The sequence below is a fragment of the Dermacentor albipictus genome, chromosome 2, assembly GCF_038994185.2.
Source record: "Dermacentor albipictus isolate Rhodes 1998 colony chromosome 2, USDA_Dalb.pri_finalv2, whole genome shotgun sequence".
In the NCBI taxonomy this organism is placed as follows: domain Eukaryota; kingdom Metazoa; phylum Arthropoda; class Arachnida; order Ixodida; family Ixodidae; genus Dermacentor; species Dermacentor albipictus.
The window spans coordinates 148,414,173-148,436,613 of record NC_091822.1 but is presented as its reverse complement, the minus strand read 5'-3'; the positions used below and the strand labels follow the sequence as shown (position 1 = coordinate 148,436,613).

Here is a 22,441-nt window from a genome sequence, read left to right as displayed (position 1 = left end):
GTCGCTGCTAGCGCTGGGGGGATGAAAGGGGGGCGGAGCTGGTTACGAGGCCGACGACAACGCCGACGACGACGCGAAACCCAGGAACGGACGCCAAAGAGCTGCGCTCTAAAACAAGCGCAAAATGAGCATACGAACCACATAATTGATGATAAGGCGCTCCTGATAACAACGTGAGACACGTAGCGCTGACTGCAGACGTTTCGCGGTGATGGTTGCCCAAGGTGCCGCGGCGACGGAATCTTGCGACGTGGGGAGTGACGTCACTAAATTACAATTATCCCCATTACTACCATTAGTTGAAGTTACCATTACTAGCGTTACTCTAACGCAATAAGGCATTGCATGCCCCCTCAGCAGTTGTAGTTGTGGTTTTCATCAGCTTCGCTGACATCCGCTTTCTCAGGGCCGGGATGGCGAGTCAGTTTTAAGGCGAAAGCCTTAAGTGGCTCGTTGCGCGATGGCCTTGAAAAGAAACGTGGTGATAAAAAAAAAGCCCACGTGACCTCCTCCGAGCGATTGGTGGGTGTGGATGGAAGCGAGCAGCGCGTGCACACAGAAAAACGGGTGTTGCGTCACTGACGTCACTAGACGACGGCGGTGCTTGTGGAGGCAGTCGACTGCCAAGCCACATAGATGGCGATGGAGGACGCTAGCCCGGGGCCTAGTGGATCGCGTGGTAGGCCTAGGAAGTATGCTACGCCCGAGTATGTTCAGCAAGCAAGAAATAAGGTGCTGTTGCGGCTAGGATGGTGTTCAAGGCACGGAATCCACCAAGCCCACAGAGTACGACGTCAAGTTGTACAAAATGAAGCAAAAATGGTTTATCTAGTTTAGTTACACGGCGCCATTGCGGAAGCGCACTCCATGCAAGAGCAAATTACCGTCTCAGTTCACATCAGGACCCTCCGTCTCACTCTAGCAAAGTATCTGTTTTTAATCCAGTCGTCTTCTTTACGCGAGTCGACAAGGGAATCTGAAGACTGTCCAGCAGCAAATCACCATCGTCGACTAGCATAGGCGATGCCACGTCCATGCTATCCATAACCCGCAGTAACTCCGCCTCGAAGAAACTAGTTTGGAATTTGCGACAGAAAGAAATCATCCGGCTGCACCTGGTTCGTTCGCCGTTGCCCACCCTGTTCTTCGTTCAGTCTGGTGGGTGAAGCGCGGGCTGAGGTCCTTTCGTGGAATGCTGACACAGCCAGTTTGCACCCTGTCTTCTTCGCTCAGCCTGCAAGGTTAGGCGCGGGCTGAGAGCCTCTCGTGGAATCCTGCAGCAGTCGGTTTACATGCTGTCTTGACGGCTGGATAAACGTGGCGAGGGATGGGTGGGGATTTGACTCATCTAATTAGAGAGGTTTAGCTTGTCCGGTATTCCGGTAAAACGCAGGTAGACGTTGGCAGTTGGAGCGTTGGGGAGGAGGCGTAAACGTGAGCGGTCTGCATGGTGCAGCCACCTGGTGGCGCAGTGCTCAAACAGACAGAAACAGCTAATATTACATTAACCAAGCGTATTCTTCTTCGCTGCTGGTGTAAATTTTCGGCACTGGCGTAATCGTGTTGCTGCCAAAAATTTACACCAGAAGTGAAGAAGAATACGCTCGATTAATGCAGTGCTAGCTATTTCTGTCTGTTTGAGCACTGCGCCACCAGGTGGCTGCACCATGCAGACCGCTCACGTTTACGCCTACGCCCCTCCGCCCCAACATCCGCCTGCGTTTTACCGGAATACCGGACAAGCTAAACCTCTCTATTAATTGCACCTGTCCATTCGTTGTCGTGGTTCCCTCCCATTGATCCATTTCTCCGGTTTCCAGGTAATGGTGGGGTGACCGCTTTTAGTCGTTGTCCACGCCTCGCTGACGTCTGGTTAGGAGGTGCGGTGCTTTGACACGTGACAAACGCTCAATTGTTAGCATTGAGACGTAACAGTGCGACGCGCGAAGTGGTGGGAGCAAGGCGTTCGACCTCAAGTGCTGCCTACCCTGCTGAGACGGCGCAACGAAATTTTGTTCGGTTTGCGTTACACATTTGTAACACTTACTGGCCACAAGCATGCTGCACCTTTAGGCAGTGCATTAAGTGCTCGCATATTTCGTTCAGCAGGTCGACCTAAAGCGCCACTCGTGTACTTTGCACTGCGGCTCGTTATGTCTTGCAAGAAGTCTGACCCCGGCGATCGCTTAAATCATTTCCGAGTGTACACTAGGCTTTCGCCTTCACGTACTACAGGAGTGTAACATACGGCGGAAGTTATTTATTTATTTATTTATTTATTTATTTATTTATTTAGAATGTATCGACCGCCTTCCGACCAAATCCCAGTTGTGGGTTTGTGCCATAGTCCGGTACTCATTATCATCATCTACTAATACGCGAATGCCAGCTGTCGATCTCTCGCTGCCAGCCCGACCAAGAAGAAGGGGCCATGCCGTCTCCTTCGCTCATACTGAGCGTTGCTCTGGCGGCCAGCTTTGTGCCGCTGTCCAACCTCAGCCGCTCCCATTCGCACAGAGCGAAGCAAAGTCAGGAGGCACCGCACCCGTTCGCCGACGCCCTGGCCAATCTGTCGAAATTGATGGACGCCAGACTACGGGAGGATAAAGTAAGGCACCACGTTCATTCGGACGATTATGGGATCAACCTATTCCACGCGATTCGCCATGTTGTGTACGCGGCGTATGCTCAGATAGTTCTTTGAAGTGAACGCGTGCGAGGGTAGCCCATGATCGCGGCTCAATGCCGCCAGCGCGAAACAGTGGAGAGCGGAGAGGGGAAGCGCGCCGTCTTCCGTCGCGCGCGAGGCACCCAACGTTACGAGGGCTGGCGGCGTTCTACTCCGGCTGCAACTGCGTATGTTGCGGCCTGTCGCGCGGCCGCATCTTAAGAGCGATCTGCGTTGGGAGCAGAGTCTGTAGTCGGATGCATCTTAAGTAGGCAGGAGAGGCAGGAGAGTAGGCGCCCAGATGACCAAAGCGCGGCAGCCGATTGCCTTCGCGACTAAAGACGCGACTCGGCCCTGTTCAAAGCACGGGCTGCCACGTTCTCAGTCGGAAGGCTCAACGGCCGTCCGGTTCATGACGTCAGTCTACAGTGAGCACTTATTGGTGGATGCTCCTGCGCATCCGCATTTGAGGGTCAAATGACGCTGCCTCCTAAAGTTGTACCTGACTACAGATGCATCGACGGTTCGTAACTTTGTGCGATCTGTGGGTTCTGGGCGCTCAGTTTGCGTTGAAGCGATAGACAGCACCAAGGTCACTTCGCTCGCTGCTGCTGCCGCACTTGCTCGCGCCAGCGTTTCGACAGCGAGTGTCCGCAGCCATCGAGTGTGATGTGTTTGCTGTGCGCGCTGACACCATGTTCTTTGCTTTAATTCGCAAGCTAATGTTTACACTTGATACGGCCGATAAAACTGATATCCTTACTTCGTATGGCTGTCTGCTAATGCGCTATCGCAATCGATGCTTCGCCTTTCAGGCGAAACCGCGACTTTATTTTTTCTTTTAAGCCAAACCTCAATTCGACAAAACTCGATTTTATGAACTTTTCGGTTTAGCGAAGTAGTATCGATTTAGTGACACATACTTATAAGCATAATGCGTCAAAAAATAAAGCAGTAAAATTAACTCGGCATCTCGCGTGATTCATCGAAGCATTCTTTAGTGGGTGTAAATATAGGGTACAATATGAGAAAGTTATGAGTATGCCGGGTATACTCAGGTAATATATATATATATATATATATATATATATATATATATATATATATATATATATATATATATATATATATATATCATAGGAAGCTAACAAACAATGACACCAAGGACAACCTAGGGGGGAACATTACTTGTACTTACTAATTAAAGAAATGATAAGCTAATGGCAATGAAAGTGGATGAAAAAGGAACTTACCGCAGGTGGGGAACAATCCCACGCCTTCGCATTACGCGTGCGATTTCCCCATCCACTTTCTTGGGTATTTATGTTTTGCTACTAGAACTAACTTTGGGAGTGTTAGCCAGTGCCACCAGTCACAAACCTTTGCGGCGGATGTGGAACATCCTTTCTGCTGCAGGCGTAACCCCCTTTCTAATCGTTCATATATATATATATATATATATATATATATATATATATATATATATATATATATATATATATATATATATATATATATATATATATATATACATATATATATATATATAAATATATATATATATATATATATATGTAGAGAGAGAGAGAGAGATATTGCTCGTGAGAAAATATACTGGTGTTCACAAGTGTTCTAAGGTTTCTTATATTTAAAGTTTTCGATTTAACAACATAATCTTCAGGTTCCATCGGCTTCACTAAATTGAAGTTTACCTGCACCACGTGCCATTCTGAGAGAAAAAAAACTAGCTTCGTTTCCATTTGCAACGACGTCATAAACGAAGCTCGACAACGATCTGAGGAAACCTGTCTGTCCTAGATTTACCTTACTCTTTCGTAAGGACCGGCGTTTTCAGAACTACGCTCTTAATAGGTCATGCACGACCATGGAGAGAGGAAGGACAAAATTCCAGCAGAATCCATCTCGCGAATAATTTAAGTTAATGAATGTGCGAGGTTATACGTGGTAATCCCAACGTATCATTATGAGACACATTGTGATGGGGGACTCCAGAATAATTTTTACTGCCTGGGTTTCTTTAACGTTTACCCTTTTATTCGGTACACGGACTTGTTTTTTTTTGCGTTTCACCCCCTTGGAAATGCCGCCACCACGGCCACGCCTTCGCACTTAGCAACACAACATCAAAGCCACTACGCCACTGTGGCGGGTCATTACACTATGAATGTTGAGTTCATGTGATTTAGCATTGAAGCGATGAGGCGACAAACCCTATCGCCAACGACGAAACACGTCACGTATCGTGCGTCTATGCAGCCAGGCTCCTTTCTCGCGCTTCCCACTTAGGGTGCCGGACTTGGTATTGAGGCACCCTCTTCCCACTTGACACGCTACGCCACCTAGCGGGGCTGCCATGAAGCCTACGCATGGCGCGTGAGTGAATATTTATTCAGACAAGATTGTCTGAATATATTATGACGGGGACTCGATTCCGCCCAGCTTTAGAGAAATTTTAAGGGCTTCTTCATTTCTTTGGTCACTGAAAAGCGGCACATAGCGACTGAGACAAGCACGGTGAAGCGAGTTAGCATCGCATTAAAAACTACGCCATAAAATACACATTAAAACGCGTTGAAACTCCGCGTGAAACTCCGCCTACGAGACCCGGCCCGTTCTCCCGTCTCGTCCTCCCTGTTATAGTCCACCTGCCGCGAGCGTGCACTCAACTTTTTCCCTAAATCTGTAGCAAACCAGCCCTAACGCTGAGCGATAAATCAGTCGTTCTGCTGTTCATTCGTGTTTTGCTCCCTATGCAAAAACACACACACAAAAAAAAAATAAGTTAAAGAAGTAATTTTGTCGAACTTATGATAATTCCCCATCAAGCTCCAAGAGCGTTGGTGTCGGCACCTTCGGTTGTACAAATCGTAGCATTGAACGCCTATTGGACCTTTCGTCCCATTCAAATCAAGTGACGACTCGTTCATTTGCATCGCGCAGTATAATAAGATGAGCTCATGAGTTAATCATTTTAATCTTTGCATATTAAGAAATGGACATCGCGAAGTTGAAAATCATTATAAAATAAAGTACCAAAGTTGACAGACACTGCGTTCGGCGTGTACTTCATCTTAGCAACCACGTTCAAAAGATTGGTTCGTAAGATCGAAAGGCTCGTGAGTCCTAACGCCTTTAACTGACGAAGAGATCTTGCAAGAAGAAAAGCTGATTGTTTGCGATACCAAATTCTTCATATTTGAACTTTTTTTATAGAGTCATGCGCGTTTGTAAGTTGGGCAATACGGTCTAGCCCAAGCATTGCACTTGTATTCACAAATGCGCGTCGATTCTACGCTCTTTCTCGGCTCCAAGCAGCAGATTGCCACGTCACCCTTAGACTAACGTATCCAGCGCCCACCAATGGCACGCTATTCGAGGGTCCTCGCATTGAGGTATTGCTTGAGAGACGGATGTATTACAGTGCTTCTGAGTATACACCCGAAATGACAAGATTACAAAATCGTATACTTATAGTATTCAGCTCATTAATCATGGAGAGCCGTTATTGCAAAGCGACGACTATTTCAATCGAGCGATATTTACGACACTCTACTCAAATGAGCCGATTAAGCGAGCCGAGCCGATGCGCCCTTTCGCGTTCAGCCGCAAGTGATTGACAAACTCTCGAGTGTACCATCTCGTGTCGTGCTTGCGGATTCCTTAGCGATCGCGTTGCTTTTTCCGCTGTAAACAACGACGAGACTGCTCCAAAACAGCCCGAATTCACATTTCATCAATCCCGTCTCGCCTCGTAGATCGTTCCGGAAGTAATCTCTGACGTGCCGCCGCTTCCGGTGGCCGTGTTCTACCCGTACGCCACGGTGCTGATGGGAAATCACATCGAGCCTTCCGCGCTCAGACACGTGCCCAAGTTCGCCTTCGAGACCAAGCCGGGCAGACGCTACTCGGTCCTCCTCCTCGGGCCGGACTACCCGACGCGCAGCGCCCCCTACGAGCGGAACCACGTGCTGTGGTTCGTGACCAACTACGCGCGCGACGCCACCCACGAGCAACGGCCCGTCTGCCGCGTCTCGTACGAGCAGCCGCGACCGCCGAGCGACAGCGGCCGGGCGCGGTTCGTGTTCCTGGTGTACGAACAGCCGGCCAATGAGGACTGGTCCGCGAAGCTCATGGACGCGCCGTCTCCCAGGGTGAACTTCATGCTGGACCCGTACGTGTCCAAGAACCGCCTGACCCTCTTGGCGGCCAACTACTTCGTCATCGATCGCACGGACAAACAAGAGAGCGAGCCGACCGATCCGTCTGCGGAGGATTTTTCTGGCCGGGTCACCGATGATGACAAAGGGTCGGACGCTGCCGAAGGGAAGGGACGCCATGTCGACAAGACGAGCGAGACCGGTAAAAAGAAGGACAGCGGTAGCGGTACGAATAACAGTGGTGAGGAAATTAGTAGTGCCAGACAAAGGCACGCCAGTGAAGGGAAGAGTAACACCGATGGAAATATGGCGAGCAGTGGTGAAAAGCAGGTCAGTATGGACAAGCTCAAGAGTAATCGAAAGAGCATTAGCGATAGTGAGAAACGTCACAGTGAAGGGAATATCAATGCTGGTGAAACTGTCACTAGCAACAGCGAAAACCATGCCATCGTTGACAAGACCAGCAGTTCGGAGAAGAGAGCTAGCGGTGGTCTACGTCGGGACAACACGGGGATGACTAGCAGTGAAGACGAAAACACTAGCGCTATTGAAAAGAAGGCCGGCGTAGAGAAGAACAGCGATGAAAAGAAGAACGCTGAAGAGGCCACTGCTCATGGGAAGACGGGAGACGGCAAAGCGCAGACTGGTATCAATGAAGGGGCAGTCGATACTGCCGTAAGGCTGGCCGATGTTGTCGACAAACAGGGTCGCACTGGTGAAAGAGACTCTGGCAGTGTAAGAAAGTTTGTCGAGACTGGTAAAGTGAAGCCTACTGGTACTAGCAGAAAGGAGACCAGAGAGCGTCGTTAAGTGGAAAGCTTTTATCTCGGAGGAGCAAGATGCCCAGAAAGCAAGCCGATACCGGTGTGCAGAACGATATGAGGAGCAGATGAAGGCATCTTTGTTTTCTTTCTTTGTTTTCTTATCTCTCCCCATTTTTCCATATTTGGCTTTTTTTTTAATGTGCGGAAATTGACTTGATAAGTTGGAATTTTATTTTATTTCTTTGCTCCAGGAGATTGCATTCATGAGACAGTGCTCGGTGATTTGAAAGCGCTCTTCGGGTACTCTGCGGGTAAAAATGCACTCCTGACCTTCGCTCTACGATACGCGTCTCAATAAAGCACCTTCTTGTATTCGTGTGTGTATTAAAATGACATTAATATCTGCTGCGCGCAGCGGAGCCTGAAAATGAATACTCGCATTTCCTGGATGATTAATGTACCGCGTTGTGTAGTCACGCGATGACGTTGTAAATCAAGAGGGGTGGCCTGAGGAAGTTCCTGCTAACTAAAAATAAGCTACAGCACCACTTGGGTGAGTCACGTAATACCATGACTCCGACTCCAAGTCCTTTTCTCGTTTCCTTTTTTATGACTCTTGGAAGGCAGTTACTGAGAACAAGTGTAGGTGACTATTCTTATTATGTCTGCGCACGCAGAAAAGGCCGCAGACAGAAGAAAGGAAAGCGCTGGCTGGCTGCAACCAGGATTATACGTAAAGTCTTCTGTCAGCCAGTATTAACCCGTACCGATGGTCAATCAAATTGCAACCTGTAACAGTGACGATAGTCATGTTACCGACGGAAACCATGATTTTTTTCTATTATCCGTCGGTTATATCTAAGTGCAGTTATCTTTAGCGCATATCTGTACCAAACGACTAAGAATTTTGAATATGAACTTCCATTTTAAACGTGTCTCTTTCTTTATGCATTCTTTTTATTTTCCTGTCACCTCCTGCCAACATTTTTCTACCAAGCTTGGTCCAAGAAGGTTGCCTCCTGCCGCGTGATTCTTAGGCTATGCCACAATGTAGTTTGCGTCACTTCAGTGCGGTCCAATTGGCCAGCGAAACGTCCTCTAATCCCTGTTGTCACTTTTAATTGTTTTTCATCATTTCTTGAGACCATGACATTAATGCATTACATGTTTGTCTTTGGGAGTACGTGCTGTTTTGCATTTAACCTGAATGTTTTTTTATATAACCTGACACCCAAGAGCTTCTGTATAATGCACGGCCATAGGCCAGGCTACCGTCCCCAGCCCGTACTAGATATATCTTAATTACCGTGCCATTCACTTCGTCTTACCGATAACTAACATTTTTCCTAGGAAATTGTCTTTTCCGTTTTGTGTCTTTGTAAATTTTTTTTTTCACGTTCTCGTTAGCATCCGATACTTGAGCTATTCCTCCTATAGTGGGTACGTGGCATAATCGATACCCATTATTCAAATGCCTATGCAAGAACGCCAACGGTCCCCTCGTGCCTGCGTGAGGTTCATCAAGGGTTCAACGTGATCGCCGAGTGCATCAGGACCCGCATCAGTTCCCATGGGAAACGCGCCAAGTTTACCGACACTCCGCAAGTCAACGTCCAAGATTCGCATCAGGGTGAACGCCAACATAGGCTCCGACGTCAGCCATCGCAGAGCCGACATGGCGGCGGCAGCGGCCGCGGGAGCCATTGACGGGCCATTGCTAGCCGACTTGGGTTTCGCCAACTTCAGCTGCGGCGACGAAAGGCGCAAAGGCAGAACGGCGAGCGCTTGGGGCTGGACCGAGCTCTTTCGGAGATTCGCGTCGAACGCCGAGAACGAGCGATCGGGTTTTGACGATCGCGAACACAAGCAGCCCCGAGTGGACTCCCGACACGTCCTTCTGGTGCTGCTGGACAACCGAACGCCACACCGAAGCCCGCGTCCTGGCGCGTTGGTGATGCCGTCTGTCAGTTGCACTCCTGTCGTCAGCGTTCTCAATGACAACGGCTTCTTCCACGTCTGACTGGCCTCTTCGATGAAACCGTGAACGAGCCGGAAACCACTGTTGCTTCGCGGAACAGAACTCGCAAAATAGCGCGAGTGTTTGGGCCCCTCCTTGAACTGTAGGTGTCGAGACAGTTCGCATTGAGTGTTTCAGGGTGCACAGTTTCTTTCTGCTTTTTGTTTTGAATCTCCTAGCGGGCTCACTTTTCTTGGATACATTTCAGGCGCCTGTTTCCTCGATGACACTGCACTTTTCCATCTTTAATTGGTTCCGTTTGATGGGCTGATCTACGTCCTTGACTTGACAGGCGATAGCGCTGGTCATTAATTCGGGTACTGGTGGCATCGAGTTGGAACAGCTCACAAATAGACTCCAGTAAGAATTTATTTTTTCATCAGGTTATTCGCTTCACGTTGATAGACGGGGATGTTTGACGCTAGATGTAGGACGAGAGGTATTGGTCCTTGTACAGTGTCATTGTGGAGTCGAAAAAACATTTTATGAACACGCGCAGTTTTCTCTTCTTTCTCGGGGGAGGGGGGGGGGCGATCTGTTTCTATAATATTTCTGAGCACCATGGTTGGATAAGGAAGGGACACAAGCAGTGTTGTATTAACTGTGCAAAGAGGGTTCTAGCGCACACATATTGTGGTGTCACCGTAAGTACCGTCGAGCATCTTTGATTAGAGGAGCGATACGGTGAACTCTCACCGCGTCGTCTGCATCGGCTCAGTGCTACCGTGGTGTCGTCTGCTAATCTGCGCAGTTCATTTGCGAAACGGTCAACTTGCTTTTGACAATGACCGCTCATTTACTCGCCAAGCATTTAACGTGCAGTTTCTTGCACTGAACACCCTTTGTTTGATATATTTTTTTATTATCTTATCGACTTACATAGGTCGGTCATTGGCTTATCTTATCGGCTTATACTTATCGCCTGACGTTGATGTTCCTCCTCAAATGCTGACAGATTTTCTTGTCCCGAGGCTACCGAGAAAGGAGTGGTCTAAAGACCACTATTGCTGCAGGGTCCACCCCTTTTTCAAAGCGATTCACTTGAACTGAGCAGCGTCTGTCTACTACACTTTTTCTCTGTCGCACGAAAAGCGGATAAAAGATGAAAAAGGGGATGAAAGCCCGTAAACTGGACCTGGTGCACTACACGTCATACTTGCTGTTAATAATCATTATCATCATCATCGTTCTTTTTAATATTCCGAACAACCAAATGAACAACAACAAAAATAAACGTGGAATTTGTAAGAAAAGTTAAGTATTCTTTTTTTTTCACGAGAAGTATAGGCGTCATCTATTACTACAGTGAACGTGATGCACCATCCCCCTCCGCCGTAGCCGATCTGTGACGGAGTAAAGAAAGGCAGAAATGCAAAAAAAAGAAAGTACACAAAGAAAATGAAAGGAACAAAGCTAACACAAAGGGCAACCGCTCCTCTTGGATAGGTGCCGTTTCAGTCGCTCAACAACAGTATCGGAACATTTACTCTGTTGCCGATTTGATCCTATAAAACCAAATGCGTTTTGATTAATATTTATGCTGTCTGCCTCTTTTTATGTTGTTTTCTGGAGCTAATGCATGCTGGCGAATCCTTCGTAGTGGGTAAACTGCCCTTATTTGGGCACGAGACCAGAGACAGCGCCATTCTGGACACTATCAGGTTTATATTGACAACCGTAATGTCAATCCTTGTAGTGGTGGCACTTCGAGCCAATCAGATAGGCCTGTAAGCAGCCGCGTTGGTTAATCAGAGCTGAATTCCAAAATATGGTGGAATGTGACGATATCCAGAGTACCACCCCCTGTTACGTTGCTAGGGGCTCTGTCTCTCAGCTCAGAATATTTTGTCACATTGCCCTTTCATTTTTTTTTTGTAATTGTGGCTATAGTTTCTCATTAAACAATATTTACTTTCTTGCTTTATTCAAAATGTCTCTGTTTAAAAATGTTCATTTATTAAGGCGAAAGCCTTAGATGGCTCATGGGTAACAACATTTGAGCGTCCGGCGTTACTGCACAGAAATTCAATGGCACCACAATTGGTGGTCATACCCTCGACCTTTAGTGGGAGTCGAATGCACGACGTTTTCTATTAATTAAGGCGAAGTTAATTGAGACAGTTAATTTTCAATAGAATAATTTTTCGCGCTTATTCTATTGAAAGCTATGCACCAACTAGCCCCACAACGTGTTTTACTACAGTTAATTAAGATATAGGTAATTAAGGCACTCGAGCCCACGACCTTTAGTGGGAGAAAAGAAGCAATAGGAAGTAACAATGGATTCGATTGAGAACGTCAGGTAATTTAATGAATGTCTCGTGAATGCGCAGGCTTTCGTCTTCATCCTCTTTAGCATACGCTTACAGCGACTGTCCACTGTTTTTTTCCTTCATTTGTGCGGCCGGTCCAACTCTCCCTCCCCCCCTCCCCCCTTTCAACCCCCATCCCGTGAGCGTATGCCACGTTGAGAGGGAATCGACATCGACATCAACGCAAATCTCGCACTGGCGTCGACCATGGGATCGAAGCTGGCCGCTCCGCTTGCTCTGTTCGCCGTCGCGACCCTGCTGCAGCGGCCCCGTTTCTGCGCATGCGTCCGTGACGAAGACCTGCGCCTGAGCTTCACGAAGTCGGGCATCGTGACGGACGTGATACCGAAGGTTCCCAAGAGATTGGCCGCCGTCACCTACCCCGCGGGCGCCAGCGTCCAGCTGGGCAACACGCTCACGCCCGAGCAGGCGGCGGACGTACCCGACGTACGGGTCCCGGGAGATCCGTACCGCTGGTGAGCTCGCCCACGGCTGCACAGCGTCTCGCATTTAAGGGGGGCGTATGGTAGCGTGATTCAAAGGCGGGACAAAAGAAGACACAAAGGGACACACGCAGCGCTGTGTGTGTCCCTTTGTGTCTTCTTTTGTGCCGTCTTTGAATCGCGCTACCATAACCCCCTTGAAGATTCATCACCAACAAGTCCACATTGCGACCTTCGCTCACATTTAAGGCGTTTTCTGAGGGTAGAGGGGGGGGGGGGCTCTCATCGGAGTACAGTCGAATATCGGTAAACGGAAATCGCTTGAACGGAATTGCCGCTTGAACGCAAAAGCAGCGTCTGAATTGGTTGGTCCACTGCAAAAAACAAAACAAAAAAGAAAAATGACGGAGAAGAAGAAGAATGATGAAAGAGACCTTTCGTTAACTGGAATGGTCTTGCACTTGGGCAACGCAAGAAACGAAACAAACAGAAACAGAAAGGACGAAAAAGAAGAAAGAGACCTTTCGTTAACTGGAACCAAATTTTTCGCCACTCTGCAAACGGAACAACAGAGGCGAGCTATAAAGGAGTGTTTATTCAGAAAAACGAAGCATCTGAAATATATACATTTTTTTTTTGCAACAGTTTTGTCTTCTATTCAGAAAGCGAATCTGTGTCTGTCCCAGGGGCACTAATCCGTATGCAGGAGAACGGAGAAATTGCTTTTCTCGAGAATCACGGCACCAAATTTGAAAGTTTATTGCATTTAAAATAAGATAAAATCTAGTGACTCTAGATAGCAAAATATTTATTTAGACCACCAATTTCTCCATAAGAATTGCTTAATATTGCGATACCCCCCCCCCCCCAAAAAAAAACAGAGACAGAGAAATACAGTAGTATTGAGTTTCCAACTTTGTAACTCGGCAATAAGGAACTGATATTACAGTTCTGTAAATTGCCCCTAATCATACATATAAAGTAAACGAAATTGATGCATCACGTAACACTTCGAAGTATACTACTAATTTGTGTGTATGCATTTTGCCATACCCTTGTAGACATTGTAACAAATTTACGTAAGCTGTGAATTCATGTATCAAATTTTGTCCGGTTTAGATGCTCTAAAGGGTGCAGCCTTAAAAGATTCTGCGGCAGCTCTCTGTTGAAGCTCTAGAGGTTTCGCGCCAATGTCACACTCATGTGCTTGGCTCCCAGAAAACTTTTTCAGAGCGCGATAGTGGCGTCTTCCGGCGTGCGTCAGCGCCTTTTACTCGTACAGTTTACTGCATACTTGAAGAAAGTACGCAAAACCAACTCGCCCACATCAAGCTTCTGCTGCTTCAGTTTACTGCAATGCGTACTTAATAAAACAATGTGCCTGCTTTTACCGTAGCTGCCGCTGGTTCGAGGTTGAAGTGTTGCTTTGTCATGTCATTTGTTGTTGCTTTGTGCCACACGCACAAGCCCAGAAACAATATCAGTCGCATAATTGAAGAATGAGGCGCGATTTGCAGTGAGGCACCGGTTTGGTGGCTGCCTGCACTCTTAATCAAAAGTACACCCTTTGAGTCGTATCTTGCTGCACAACGATATCGTCTGTCTTGTCCGCATTTCCTTTCTTAACGCTGCGAGCCCGGTATACTTCCAAGTCACGAACGGCATGCGCGTTATTAGCGTGACAGAGCATTCTCGACAGGAAAGTCGCGAGCGCAGTGTTTTCAAGAGAGGAAACTCAAGCAAGACAGATGACGATTATCGTTGCGTGGCAAGATACGTCCCAAAGGGTGTTCGTTTGTTTAAGAGTGTACACACTTCTAAACACGTAGCCGCTGGAGCGCGAAGCTGCTCCGTTTATGCTAATCACTCTGCGGCTGGCGTCCGACACGTCCCCACCCCCCCAGGTACACGGTGATTCTCCTCGACCCCGATGCGCCGTCGCGTAAGGACCCCAAGATGCGTCACTGGCTCCACTGGCTCGTGGTGAACGTGCCGCAACCCGAAACGACCACGCTGACCAAGTACGCGGGGCCGACGCCGCCCCATGGCACCGGCGAGCACCGATACGTGTTCCTCGTGTACAAGCAACAGAGGATGGTCACGCGGAACGGCCTCAAAGGCTTCGGCAAGGAGCGGGCAAAGTTCAACCTCACGGCGTTCCTCGAAGCGGCCGAGATGGACGAACTGGTGGCCGCCAACTACTTTGTCGCCGAGAACAAGTAGCTGGGCGCACTGGGCGTCGATCGTGCGAAGCCTCCTCTTCCGTGGCGGGGTGCTTTGCAGCTCGCTATTCACTAAAGCAACAGCAATTTCTGAACATGCTTTCTGGCGTTTCGCTGTGCTGTGTTAGTACTTCAAGCCCCTGCGCGGTGGTCTTGCCGGAGACGGCAGTATTGGAGTCCTGACACATTATGTCTGAAAAAAAAAAAAAAACGCTGTGAGGGCGTGCCGGCAGTTGTAATTGCTTGTTCCGTGGAGGAAGGGAAAGAAAGTGTTTCTGCTGAGCACACATTAGTATTGCCCGTGTCAGGTGAGCAGCAGAGGGGGGAGGAGGCGCAAGGGATATGAGTAAAGTGGACCGGGAGTGAGGAGAGAGGATTCACTGCAGGCGGTGAGGAGGGTATACACACCTGCATACATTTCGTGACTATCAGGAAACAGCATGGCACGGTCCCGCAAAGCGTCTAGATAGTTTGTAAAGCAATCGCGATGCAAGACCCGACTGCTCTTGCTAACGAGTCGCAGAGAGCTATAGCTCTCCGAGTTGCAGCCTGCGCATGCGCGAAGGGCCACGTGACCAGAGGAGCGCCTCAATGCGGTTGGCCCGCCGTTCGCACGGTAGCAGGCCACGAGTTCCTCCCGCAGTGATGCGATCCTTCTGCACCGCAGAAAAATGCCTCGAATGTCACGTGACCACTGCGCCACACGAAGAGATGCAGGGTATTTCACTATTAGGTGAACCATGTCAGTAGTATAGAAGCCAGCAAGACATGAAGGGAATGTGTCTTACACGACCTTCGATGCGAATATCTAGTAATGACGTATTAGTCCGCCATGTTTCATGTCGAATTGAATCTGCAGTGAGTGTTTGAAAGATAATCAGGCCTTTCTCTTAAAAGTTGATCACTCTGTATGTTTTGCCTCCACAGTAATTTTTGCCTTACTCGCCGTGTTTGCTTTGTGGCTTTGATGTTGCGCTGCTGAAGATGAGGTGGCGGGGTCGAATGCGGGCCACGGCGGCCGCATTTCGACGGGGCCGAAATGCAGAAACACTCGTGTACTTAGATTTAGGTGCACGTTAGCGAACCACAGGTGGTCCAAATTAATCCGGAATTCTCCCCCACCCCCTTGCGGCGTGCCTGATTATCAGACCGTAGTTTTGGCCGGTAACATCCCGTAACTTATATTTATTTATGTTTTGCCTGTGTAGGTACGACACACGTTGCTGAGTTTCTGTGGCATTTATAGGCTTTTGCGTATATTGGACATTTGCAAATATTTGATCGTATATATTCTACTGCATATTCACTTCGACTGCAATTTAAGTATTTGACGTAGTCGAAGTATTGGAAACGAATGAATATACGTATTTTTTTTTCGCGTATAAGCCGCACCGCCAATTACTTCAACCGTAAAGAAAATAAAATTTCTGCGTATATTCCGAGAAAACAACTGTACACAACGCCAAAAACTTTGTAAAAGCCGTTTCCATTTTCGGATGCGTGAATCGACCACATTGTATCTTCTTCCAGCAGGGCTATTCCCCACTTCGACGACGGACGTGGGCCTATGGGTGGCTTCATGGCATCAAGAGCCACGCTGCCGTGTAGCCGCGCTCTTAGGCGAAATTCACTCTGCCGTGAAGCCGCACCTCAAATCAATATTCGCGTATAAATCACACGCCGATTTTACTGCTATCAAAGGCTACTTCCCTCGAAAATATGTCCGTCCGACTGCGTATAACGCGCGACGCAATGCGCTCCATAGGTATACATGGTGTTCTATAGAGGTATATATATGAGAAGGCTTTATGACTATGTATGACTACTCAGATTTATGATTATGACTATATCATATAGAGCGTACAGCTTTCTTGATATACGTATTCATTCATTCATTCATTCATTCATTCATTCATTCATTCATTCATTCATTCATTCATTCATTCATTCATTCATTCATTCATTTACTCTTAAAGCTCGAGGGCATTACAGAGAGGAGGCACACATTATGAAGTTGTCAGTGTTGATTATGGTGGTGATTGAGGTTGGGAGGTGGTTCCATTCGTTGCAGGTGCGAGAAGGAAACGAATTCAGGCTGGTGTCAGCGTGGCACAACGAAACCCCTACGTTAAACTGATGGTCGGTACGGGACAACACGTAGGACGGAAGAAAAAGCAATTTTTTTTTGTTCAGAGTGGTGTTGTGGCAAACTTTACGGAACAGAAAAAGCCGAAAGTAACTGCGGCGAATAACAAGGTCGGGAAGATTGAAGGTAAATTTCATAGAGGATGCACTTGCAGTTCTCTAGTAGTTAGGCAGAATAAAGCGGGTGGTGGGATTCTGTATGGGTTGAATAGCCTGCGATAGGATTAAGTGACAGGGGTCCCAAACTCTGCGTGCCTATTATACCTTGGACCTTATTAGAACATTATAAAGAGGAAGATTTGCAGGCATGGTGGCAGACGAAGAAATCACGGCGAAAGAACTCAAGCCTGCGATTAGCGTTATCAAATATGAAGTCAACGTGCATTTTGCAAAAGAGGCAACTTGTGATTAACGAAGAACTGCCGAGAAAATAGAAGGTGGGAGACTCGCATGTGTTTACATTTAGTGACTATTGAGTTAAGGTCATCTTGTAAAGCGGCACTGCCAAATGGGTCAGAAATACCACGGTAGATGACACAATCGTCCGCATATAATTTTATGTGGGAGGGGACTTGTGTGGGCAAGTCATTACTCAATTTAGGAAGAGAAGTGGCCCTAAAACTGAACCTTGCGGAACGCCGTATTTTACAAGGGCATGATTGTGCCGAGTCATGGTTGTTTATGGAGACACATTGAGAATGGTTGAACAAAAGAACACTTAAACCAGCCGAAAATGTTATCATCGATACTAACTGCACAGAGTTTAATGAAGAGTAAATGGAGAGAAACAGTATCAAAGCTTTGGCGAAATAAAAAGAATGCAGTCTGCTATATTTCCGTCGTCAATGGCCTGAAACAAATCATTCATAAAAGAAACCTGCTGCGTTTCGCACGAAAAAGATTTTCTCAAACCGTGTTGACATGACGTGAAAAATAAGTTCGTTTCAAGAAAAGACACAAGGTGCGAGTAGATGACATCTTCAGGGAACTTGCAGGGGACACTGGTCAATGACATGGGCCTATAGTTAAAAGGTGAATCCGTACTTTCTGACTTATACAACGGAACCACCTTCGCTACTTTTCATTCATTTGGAATACCGCAAGACTGCAATGATTGAGCATATATTTCACTCAACATCAATGACTAGTGAGTAACTGAACTTTTTAGACACTTGATATTAGAAACTTGATATTTAGAAACTTGAACTAGAGTGTACATTGGCAGATATTCACAATTACTAACAGTTGGTTGATTGGATGCGGAAGTGGTTGAAGAACACAAGGAAGATACATCGTTGAGAATGTTGCACCAGTCACTGCCATTTATAGGGTTATTGCACCCATCGTAAACAACTACTATATTGGTCTTACTATTACTGATCACATTCCAAATTTATTTTCCGCCCATCTTTAAATAGGGACGGTAAAATTTTCCGGTAAAACTCATTTTTTACTTTGCATAATGGCCTCCTTATATACATCGCTAGCAGTAAAGTAAGCATTCCAACGATCGGCTTTCTTTGTCATCTTAGCAGGCTCAAATAGTCGTTTCTTTCTGTTGACGGAATGTTTTAGGCGGTCATTAAACCAATTCAGATTAATAAGCTTTCGAGGAATCTGCGCAGTAATTAGCACAGTGACTTTTTCCTGCAATAAAGTCAAATTTTCTTCGGCGGACCGGATTTGAAAGCCTGGAATACAGTCAGCAATACAATTTTCCATTTTCCAGTGAATGGAGCAAACGTGAAGCTTGAGCAGACGAGTTCCTACAGGTGAGGCGGATATACGTTCACTGATAACGTTAGCTTAAGACTATTACTTAACAAAAACTCATTACTTCGTTATTAATGCCTCGGGTGGCAGTTGTCTAAATTGCAGGTTTGGAGGCAGCGACATTTTCACTCGCACCCATCTTTCAAAAATCATTGAAAATCGCTGCTAATTCGAGATGTTCGTCATCAAATTTCAAAGCTCAACCGAGGCAGCAACGAGATCAGAGCGTGCCGCGCTACGCGTTCGACGGCAACGCACCGTAATCGAGGCAACGCCCCGTAAAGAAGTGCACTCTTAAACAAATGTAGTACGTACACCCTTTGGTGTACGTACTCCACACAGCAATAATTGTCGCGCAGCGATAATTGCCATCTGTCTTGCTTGCGCTTCTTTCCTTGAAACCGCTGCGCTCGCTACTTTCCTGTCGAGAATGCTCCGTCATGCTGATAGGGCATGCCATTCGTGACTTGGAAGTACCGGGCTCGCCGCGATAAAGAAAGAAAACGCGGATTAGGCAGATGACGATTGTCGTTGTGTGGCAAAAGTGTGTAATTTTGCTTAAGAGTGTGTGGGGGTAGAAGTTTGAATGACAGCATGCCGCATCAAATCCTGACCCGACGCACAAGCGCCCACGCTTGCCAGGCAAAGCGTGCCGTATCAGTGTAGCTGCCTCGACTGGCCGAGACGTTCGGTTCCAAAGCTTCCTCGTTCTTGTCGTCGCGGAGCATTTGAGTGAGTGAGAGAATAAACTTTTCATTGGGTCCAGCAAAACGCGATAAAACGCGCAGCCGGCTAATCCCACGACGGGACTGACAGATCTAGCCTGCCGGCCCGATCACGAGCGCGCTCGACGGCCAGGATTTGGTCCTCAAAGACGGGACTTCGCAGGAGTGCGTTTCCTTCTGAAATGATGGCGGGGCCGTCTCGTCTGCGCTGCCGAGGCACTCGGTTTCGATATTGCCTCGATTTACCGTTGAAATTCGATGTTGAATATCTCGACTTAGGTGCGATTGTTGAGAAGCCTAACAAATAAGGGTGCATTAAAATGTGACTGCCTTCAAATACGACATTTAAACAATGGTCCCTAAAGCACTGCTATAACGGTTAATAATGCATATTTATTAACTAGTCTTCTGAAGCTCACGTTTTAAGCGGCAAAAGTATGGCCGCCTCTCCTAGGAACTCGTCTGCAATAACGCCATGTTTGCTGCGCTCATAGCCTTTTTATACAAAAATCTATAGTGTCTAGAAAGAAATCATATATATATATATATATATATATATATATATATATATATATATATATATATATATATATATATATATATATATATATATATATATATATATATATATATATATATATAGAGAGAGAGAGAGAGAGAGAGAGAGAGAGAGAGAGAGAGGTTGTGTGTGAGTGACAGGAAAGAATACGCGCTACTTGACAAGCCCCACTAGGGAGTTTCTGTAGTAACTTGTTTAATTGCGGGGCGTGTTCCAAATAAAAATGTGATAATTTTCAAAACGTGTACAATCGACAGCATCGATTTTGGTGCGCAACTCGTATAGAATAGCTAATAGGCAAAACAAGGCAATGACGAATTCGTCTTCGGCCGACGACTCATTTCTGCATCTGCTCGATTATTCAAACCTATAATTCGCGACGGCCGTACGGCCGTACCCGAGAGCCGTCCGGCCTCTGTGAATACATTTCCACTTCATCATCGTCATCATCATCATCGTCATCATCATCATCATCATCTTCGTCGTCGTCGTCGTCATCATCATCATCATGAGCAACCTTCTTAATCTTATCCGTCCACCTGACTTTCTGCCGCCCTTGCTACGCTTCCCTTCTCTTGGAATCCATTCCGTAACCCTCGATGACCATCGGTTATCTTCCCTCCTCGTTACATGCCCATTTCTTTTTCTTGATTTCAAGTAAGATGTCATTAACTCGCATTCGTTCCCTCACCCAATCTGCTCTCTTCTTATCCCCTTAACGTTACACCCATCATTCTTCTTTCCATGGCTCGTTGCGTCGTCCTCAATTTAAGTCGAACCCTTTTCTTAAGCCTCCAGGTTTCTGCCCCGTAGGTGAGTACGTAGGCGAGATTCCCACTTAGGCGGCACTAAATCGCAACTTTGGTCGGCTGAAACCCGGCGAAGCCATCGCGCTGGTTAGGCCTAACAGCCCAGACAGGCGCCGTGGTGGACGGCAAGCCGTCGCAAGGAGGTGGCCACACATCGGCGATCGCGAACGAGGGCCGTAAAAGCGATGAACGTGCCTACCAAGTTCGCGTGTGCGCTCGCAGAAACGGAACGGGATAAGCTCGCTTCCATAGACGGAAAGCATCAAGCTCCATTCGTGCAACAAATCATGAACTGCATGCAATTGTTGCAAATGCATGCCGGCGTCGCTCAGGCAGTGAAGCATCGCACTTCACAGCATCGCGACGACGCACAAGGCGAAACCCTCGCGCGGTCTAAACCACGGCAAAACATTTAGGTAGACTTGAAGCACAACAGCGAGCACGAGCCTATGAACAAACTTTCTGTGCTGCCGGAGTAGAAAGAAATGTTAAGCTTGCATTTTTGCATGAGAATACTTGAATCACGGCACTTTTAAAACAAACCTATTCCAGAGATGAACCTGTTTCTTTTATTTCAACGAAAGAATCAACTTTCTCAGATTCGTCAGCAACTGGCTTCCTTATGTCGAGGTTCTATGCAAATCCCACAAATATTCAAACTATAGGCTTCGAAGTTATTCTACACTATTTACTATTCGCTTCGACTTCGCTTCGAACCATAATATTGATATTCGCACGAGCCCAGCAGTATTGCTTACACCGTTTCCGTCAAGAGAGGGCACGAGAGCTTCAATCTGATGATGCCAGTGGTCTAGACAACTCCCGCAGCCCTGTCGGAAAAGGTGCCTTTGTAGGAAGCATCTGTTGTAGTCACCCATAGCTCAGTATTTGTTTATTTATTTATTTATTTATTTGTTTATTTACCCTCAGAGCCTTTCGGAATTAGAGAGGGGAGTGGTTTATACAACAAATAATATATATATATATATATATATATATATATATATATATATATATATATATATATATATATATATATATATATATATATTACGAGCTTATACACAATATTTGCTAATTATGCAATGTTATCTGAAAGTATGATAAGTACAGTAATAGAATATGATATATAAAATTAACATTAATAAGAAAACGCCAGCAGTAGTTCGTCCCAACGTTTGCTATTATACAGTGTTGGTCCGTGTTTTTCGAAAATTATCATTGTTATTAATGGAAACAATATCAGAGGGAAGTTCATTCCAATCTTCGGACGTACGTGGCAAAAATGAGTCTAAAAAGTATGCCGCTTTACATGCACCAATTCCAACTTTATGCTGATGATCAGTACGGTAAGATAAGTAATATGGTCGCGACATGAATTTCGGATGAAGGGTACTGTAGTTATACGGCTTATGAAGAAATGAAAGCTTACACATGGTGCGAAAAGCATTGGTCAAGTTGGCCCTTTTGACGACGTCCCCGTGAATTTGTCGTACGCCTGTAGGGGTGTCAGGTTCCACGCTGAAGCACTCGTAACACATTGCAGTATACATTCGAGCTGCCATCTTCTTGCAACAGAACTACGACTCACGTTCACAGATCTGCTGGTCATAGTCAAGTCGGCTGATGATGTTATAGTGACATCGCAGGGAACGTCTAGCAACGATGATAAGAATAGCAGTGACCCTCGAAAGCTGCACTGCGTACGTCCGAAGAAACATTCTTGTCTTGTGAGCGGTACCTAACGGCTTCCTCGAGGCTTTTTGATAGAGAATACGTCCACTGGTCGCACACACATACGCGCACTGCATAAAGTCTCAGTTATC

General features: G+C 46.7%; 3 protein-coding genes across 3 annotated transcripts in view; all 3 read left to right on the top strand.

Moving 5' to 3' along the window:
- The window catches only part of LOC135899878 (high affinity cationic amino acid transporter 1-like), a 467,387-nt gene that overhangs the window by 362,916 nt on the left and 82,030 nt on the right, over nt 1-22,441 (top strand). The gene's annotated exons all lie outside the window — the stretch shown is intronic.
- LOC135899802 (protein rtoA-like) lies at nt 2,378-7,982 on the top strand. Its single transcript, XM_065429145.1, has 2 exons — nt 2,378-2,608; nt 6,445-7,982. The coding sequence occupies exons 1-2, from the start codon at nt 2,432-2,434 to the stop codon at nt 7,654-7,656; spliced, it is 1,389 nt and encodes a 462-aa protein (XP_065285217.1). The 5' UTR covers nt 2,378-2,431; the 3' UTR covers nt 7,657-7,982.
- LOC135899804 (protein D2-like) lies at nt 12,087-14,704 on the top strand. Its single transcript, XM_065429147.1, has 2 exons — nt 12,087-12,415; nt 14,287-14,704. Exons 1-2 carry the CDS (start codon nt 12,147-12,149, stop codon nt 14,603-14,605), a joined length of 588 nt encoding a protein of 195 aa, XP_065285219.1. The 5' UTR covers nt 12,087-12,146; the 3' UTR covers nt 14,606-14,704.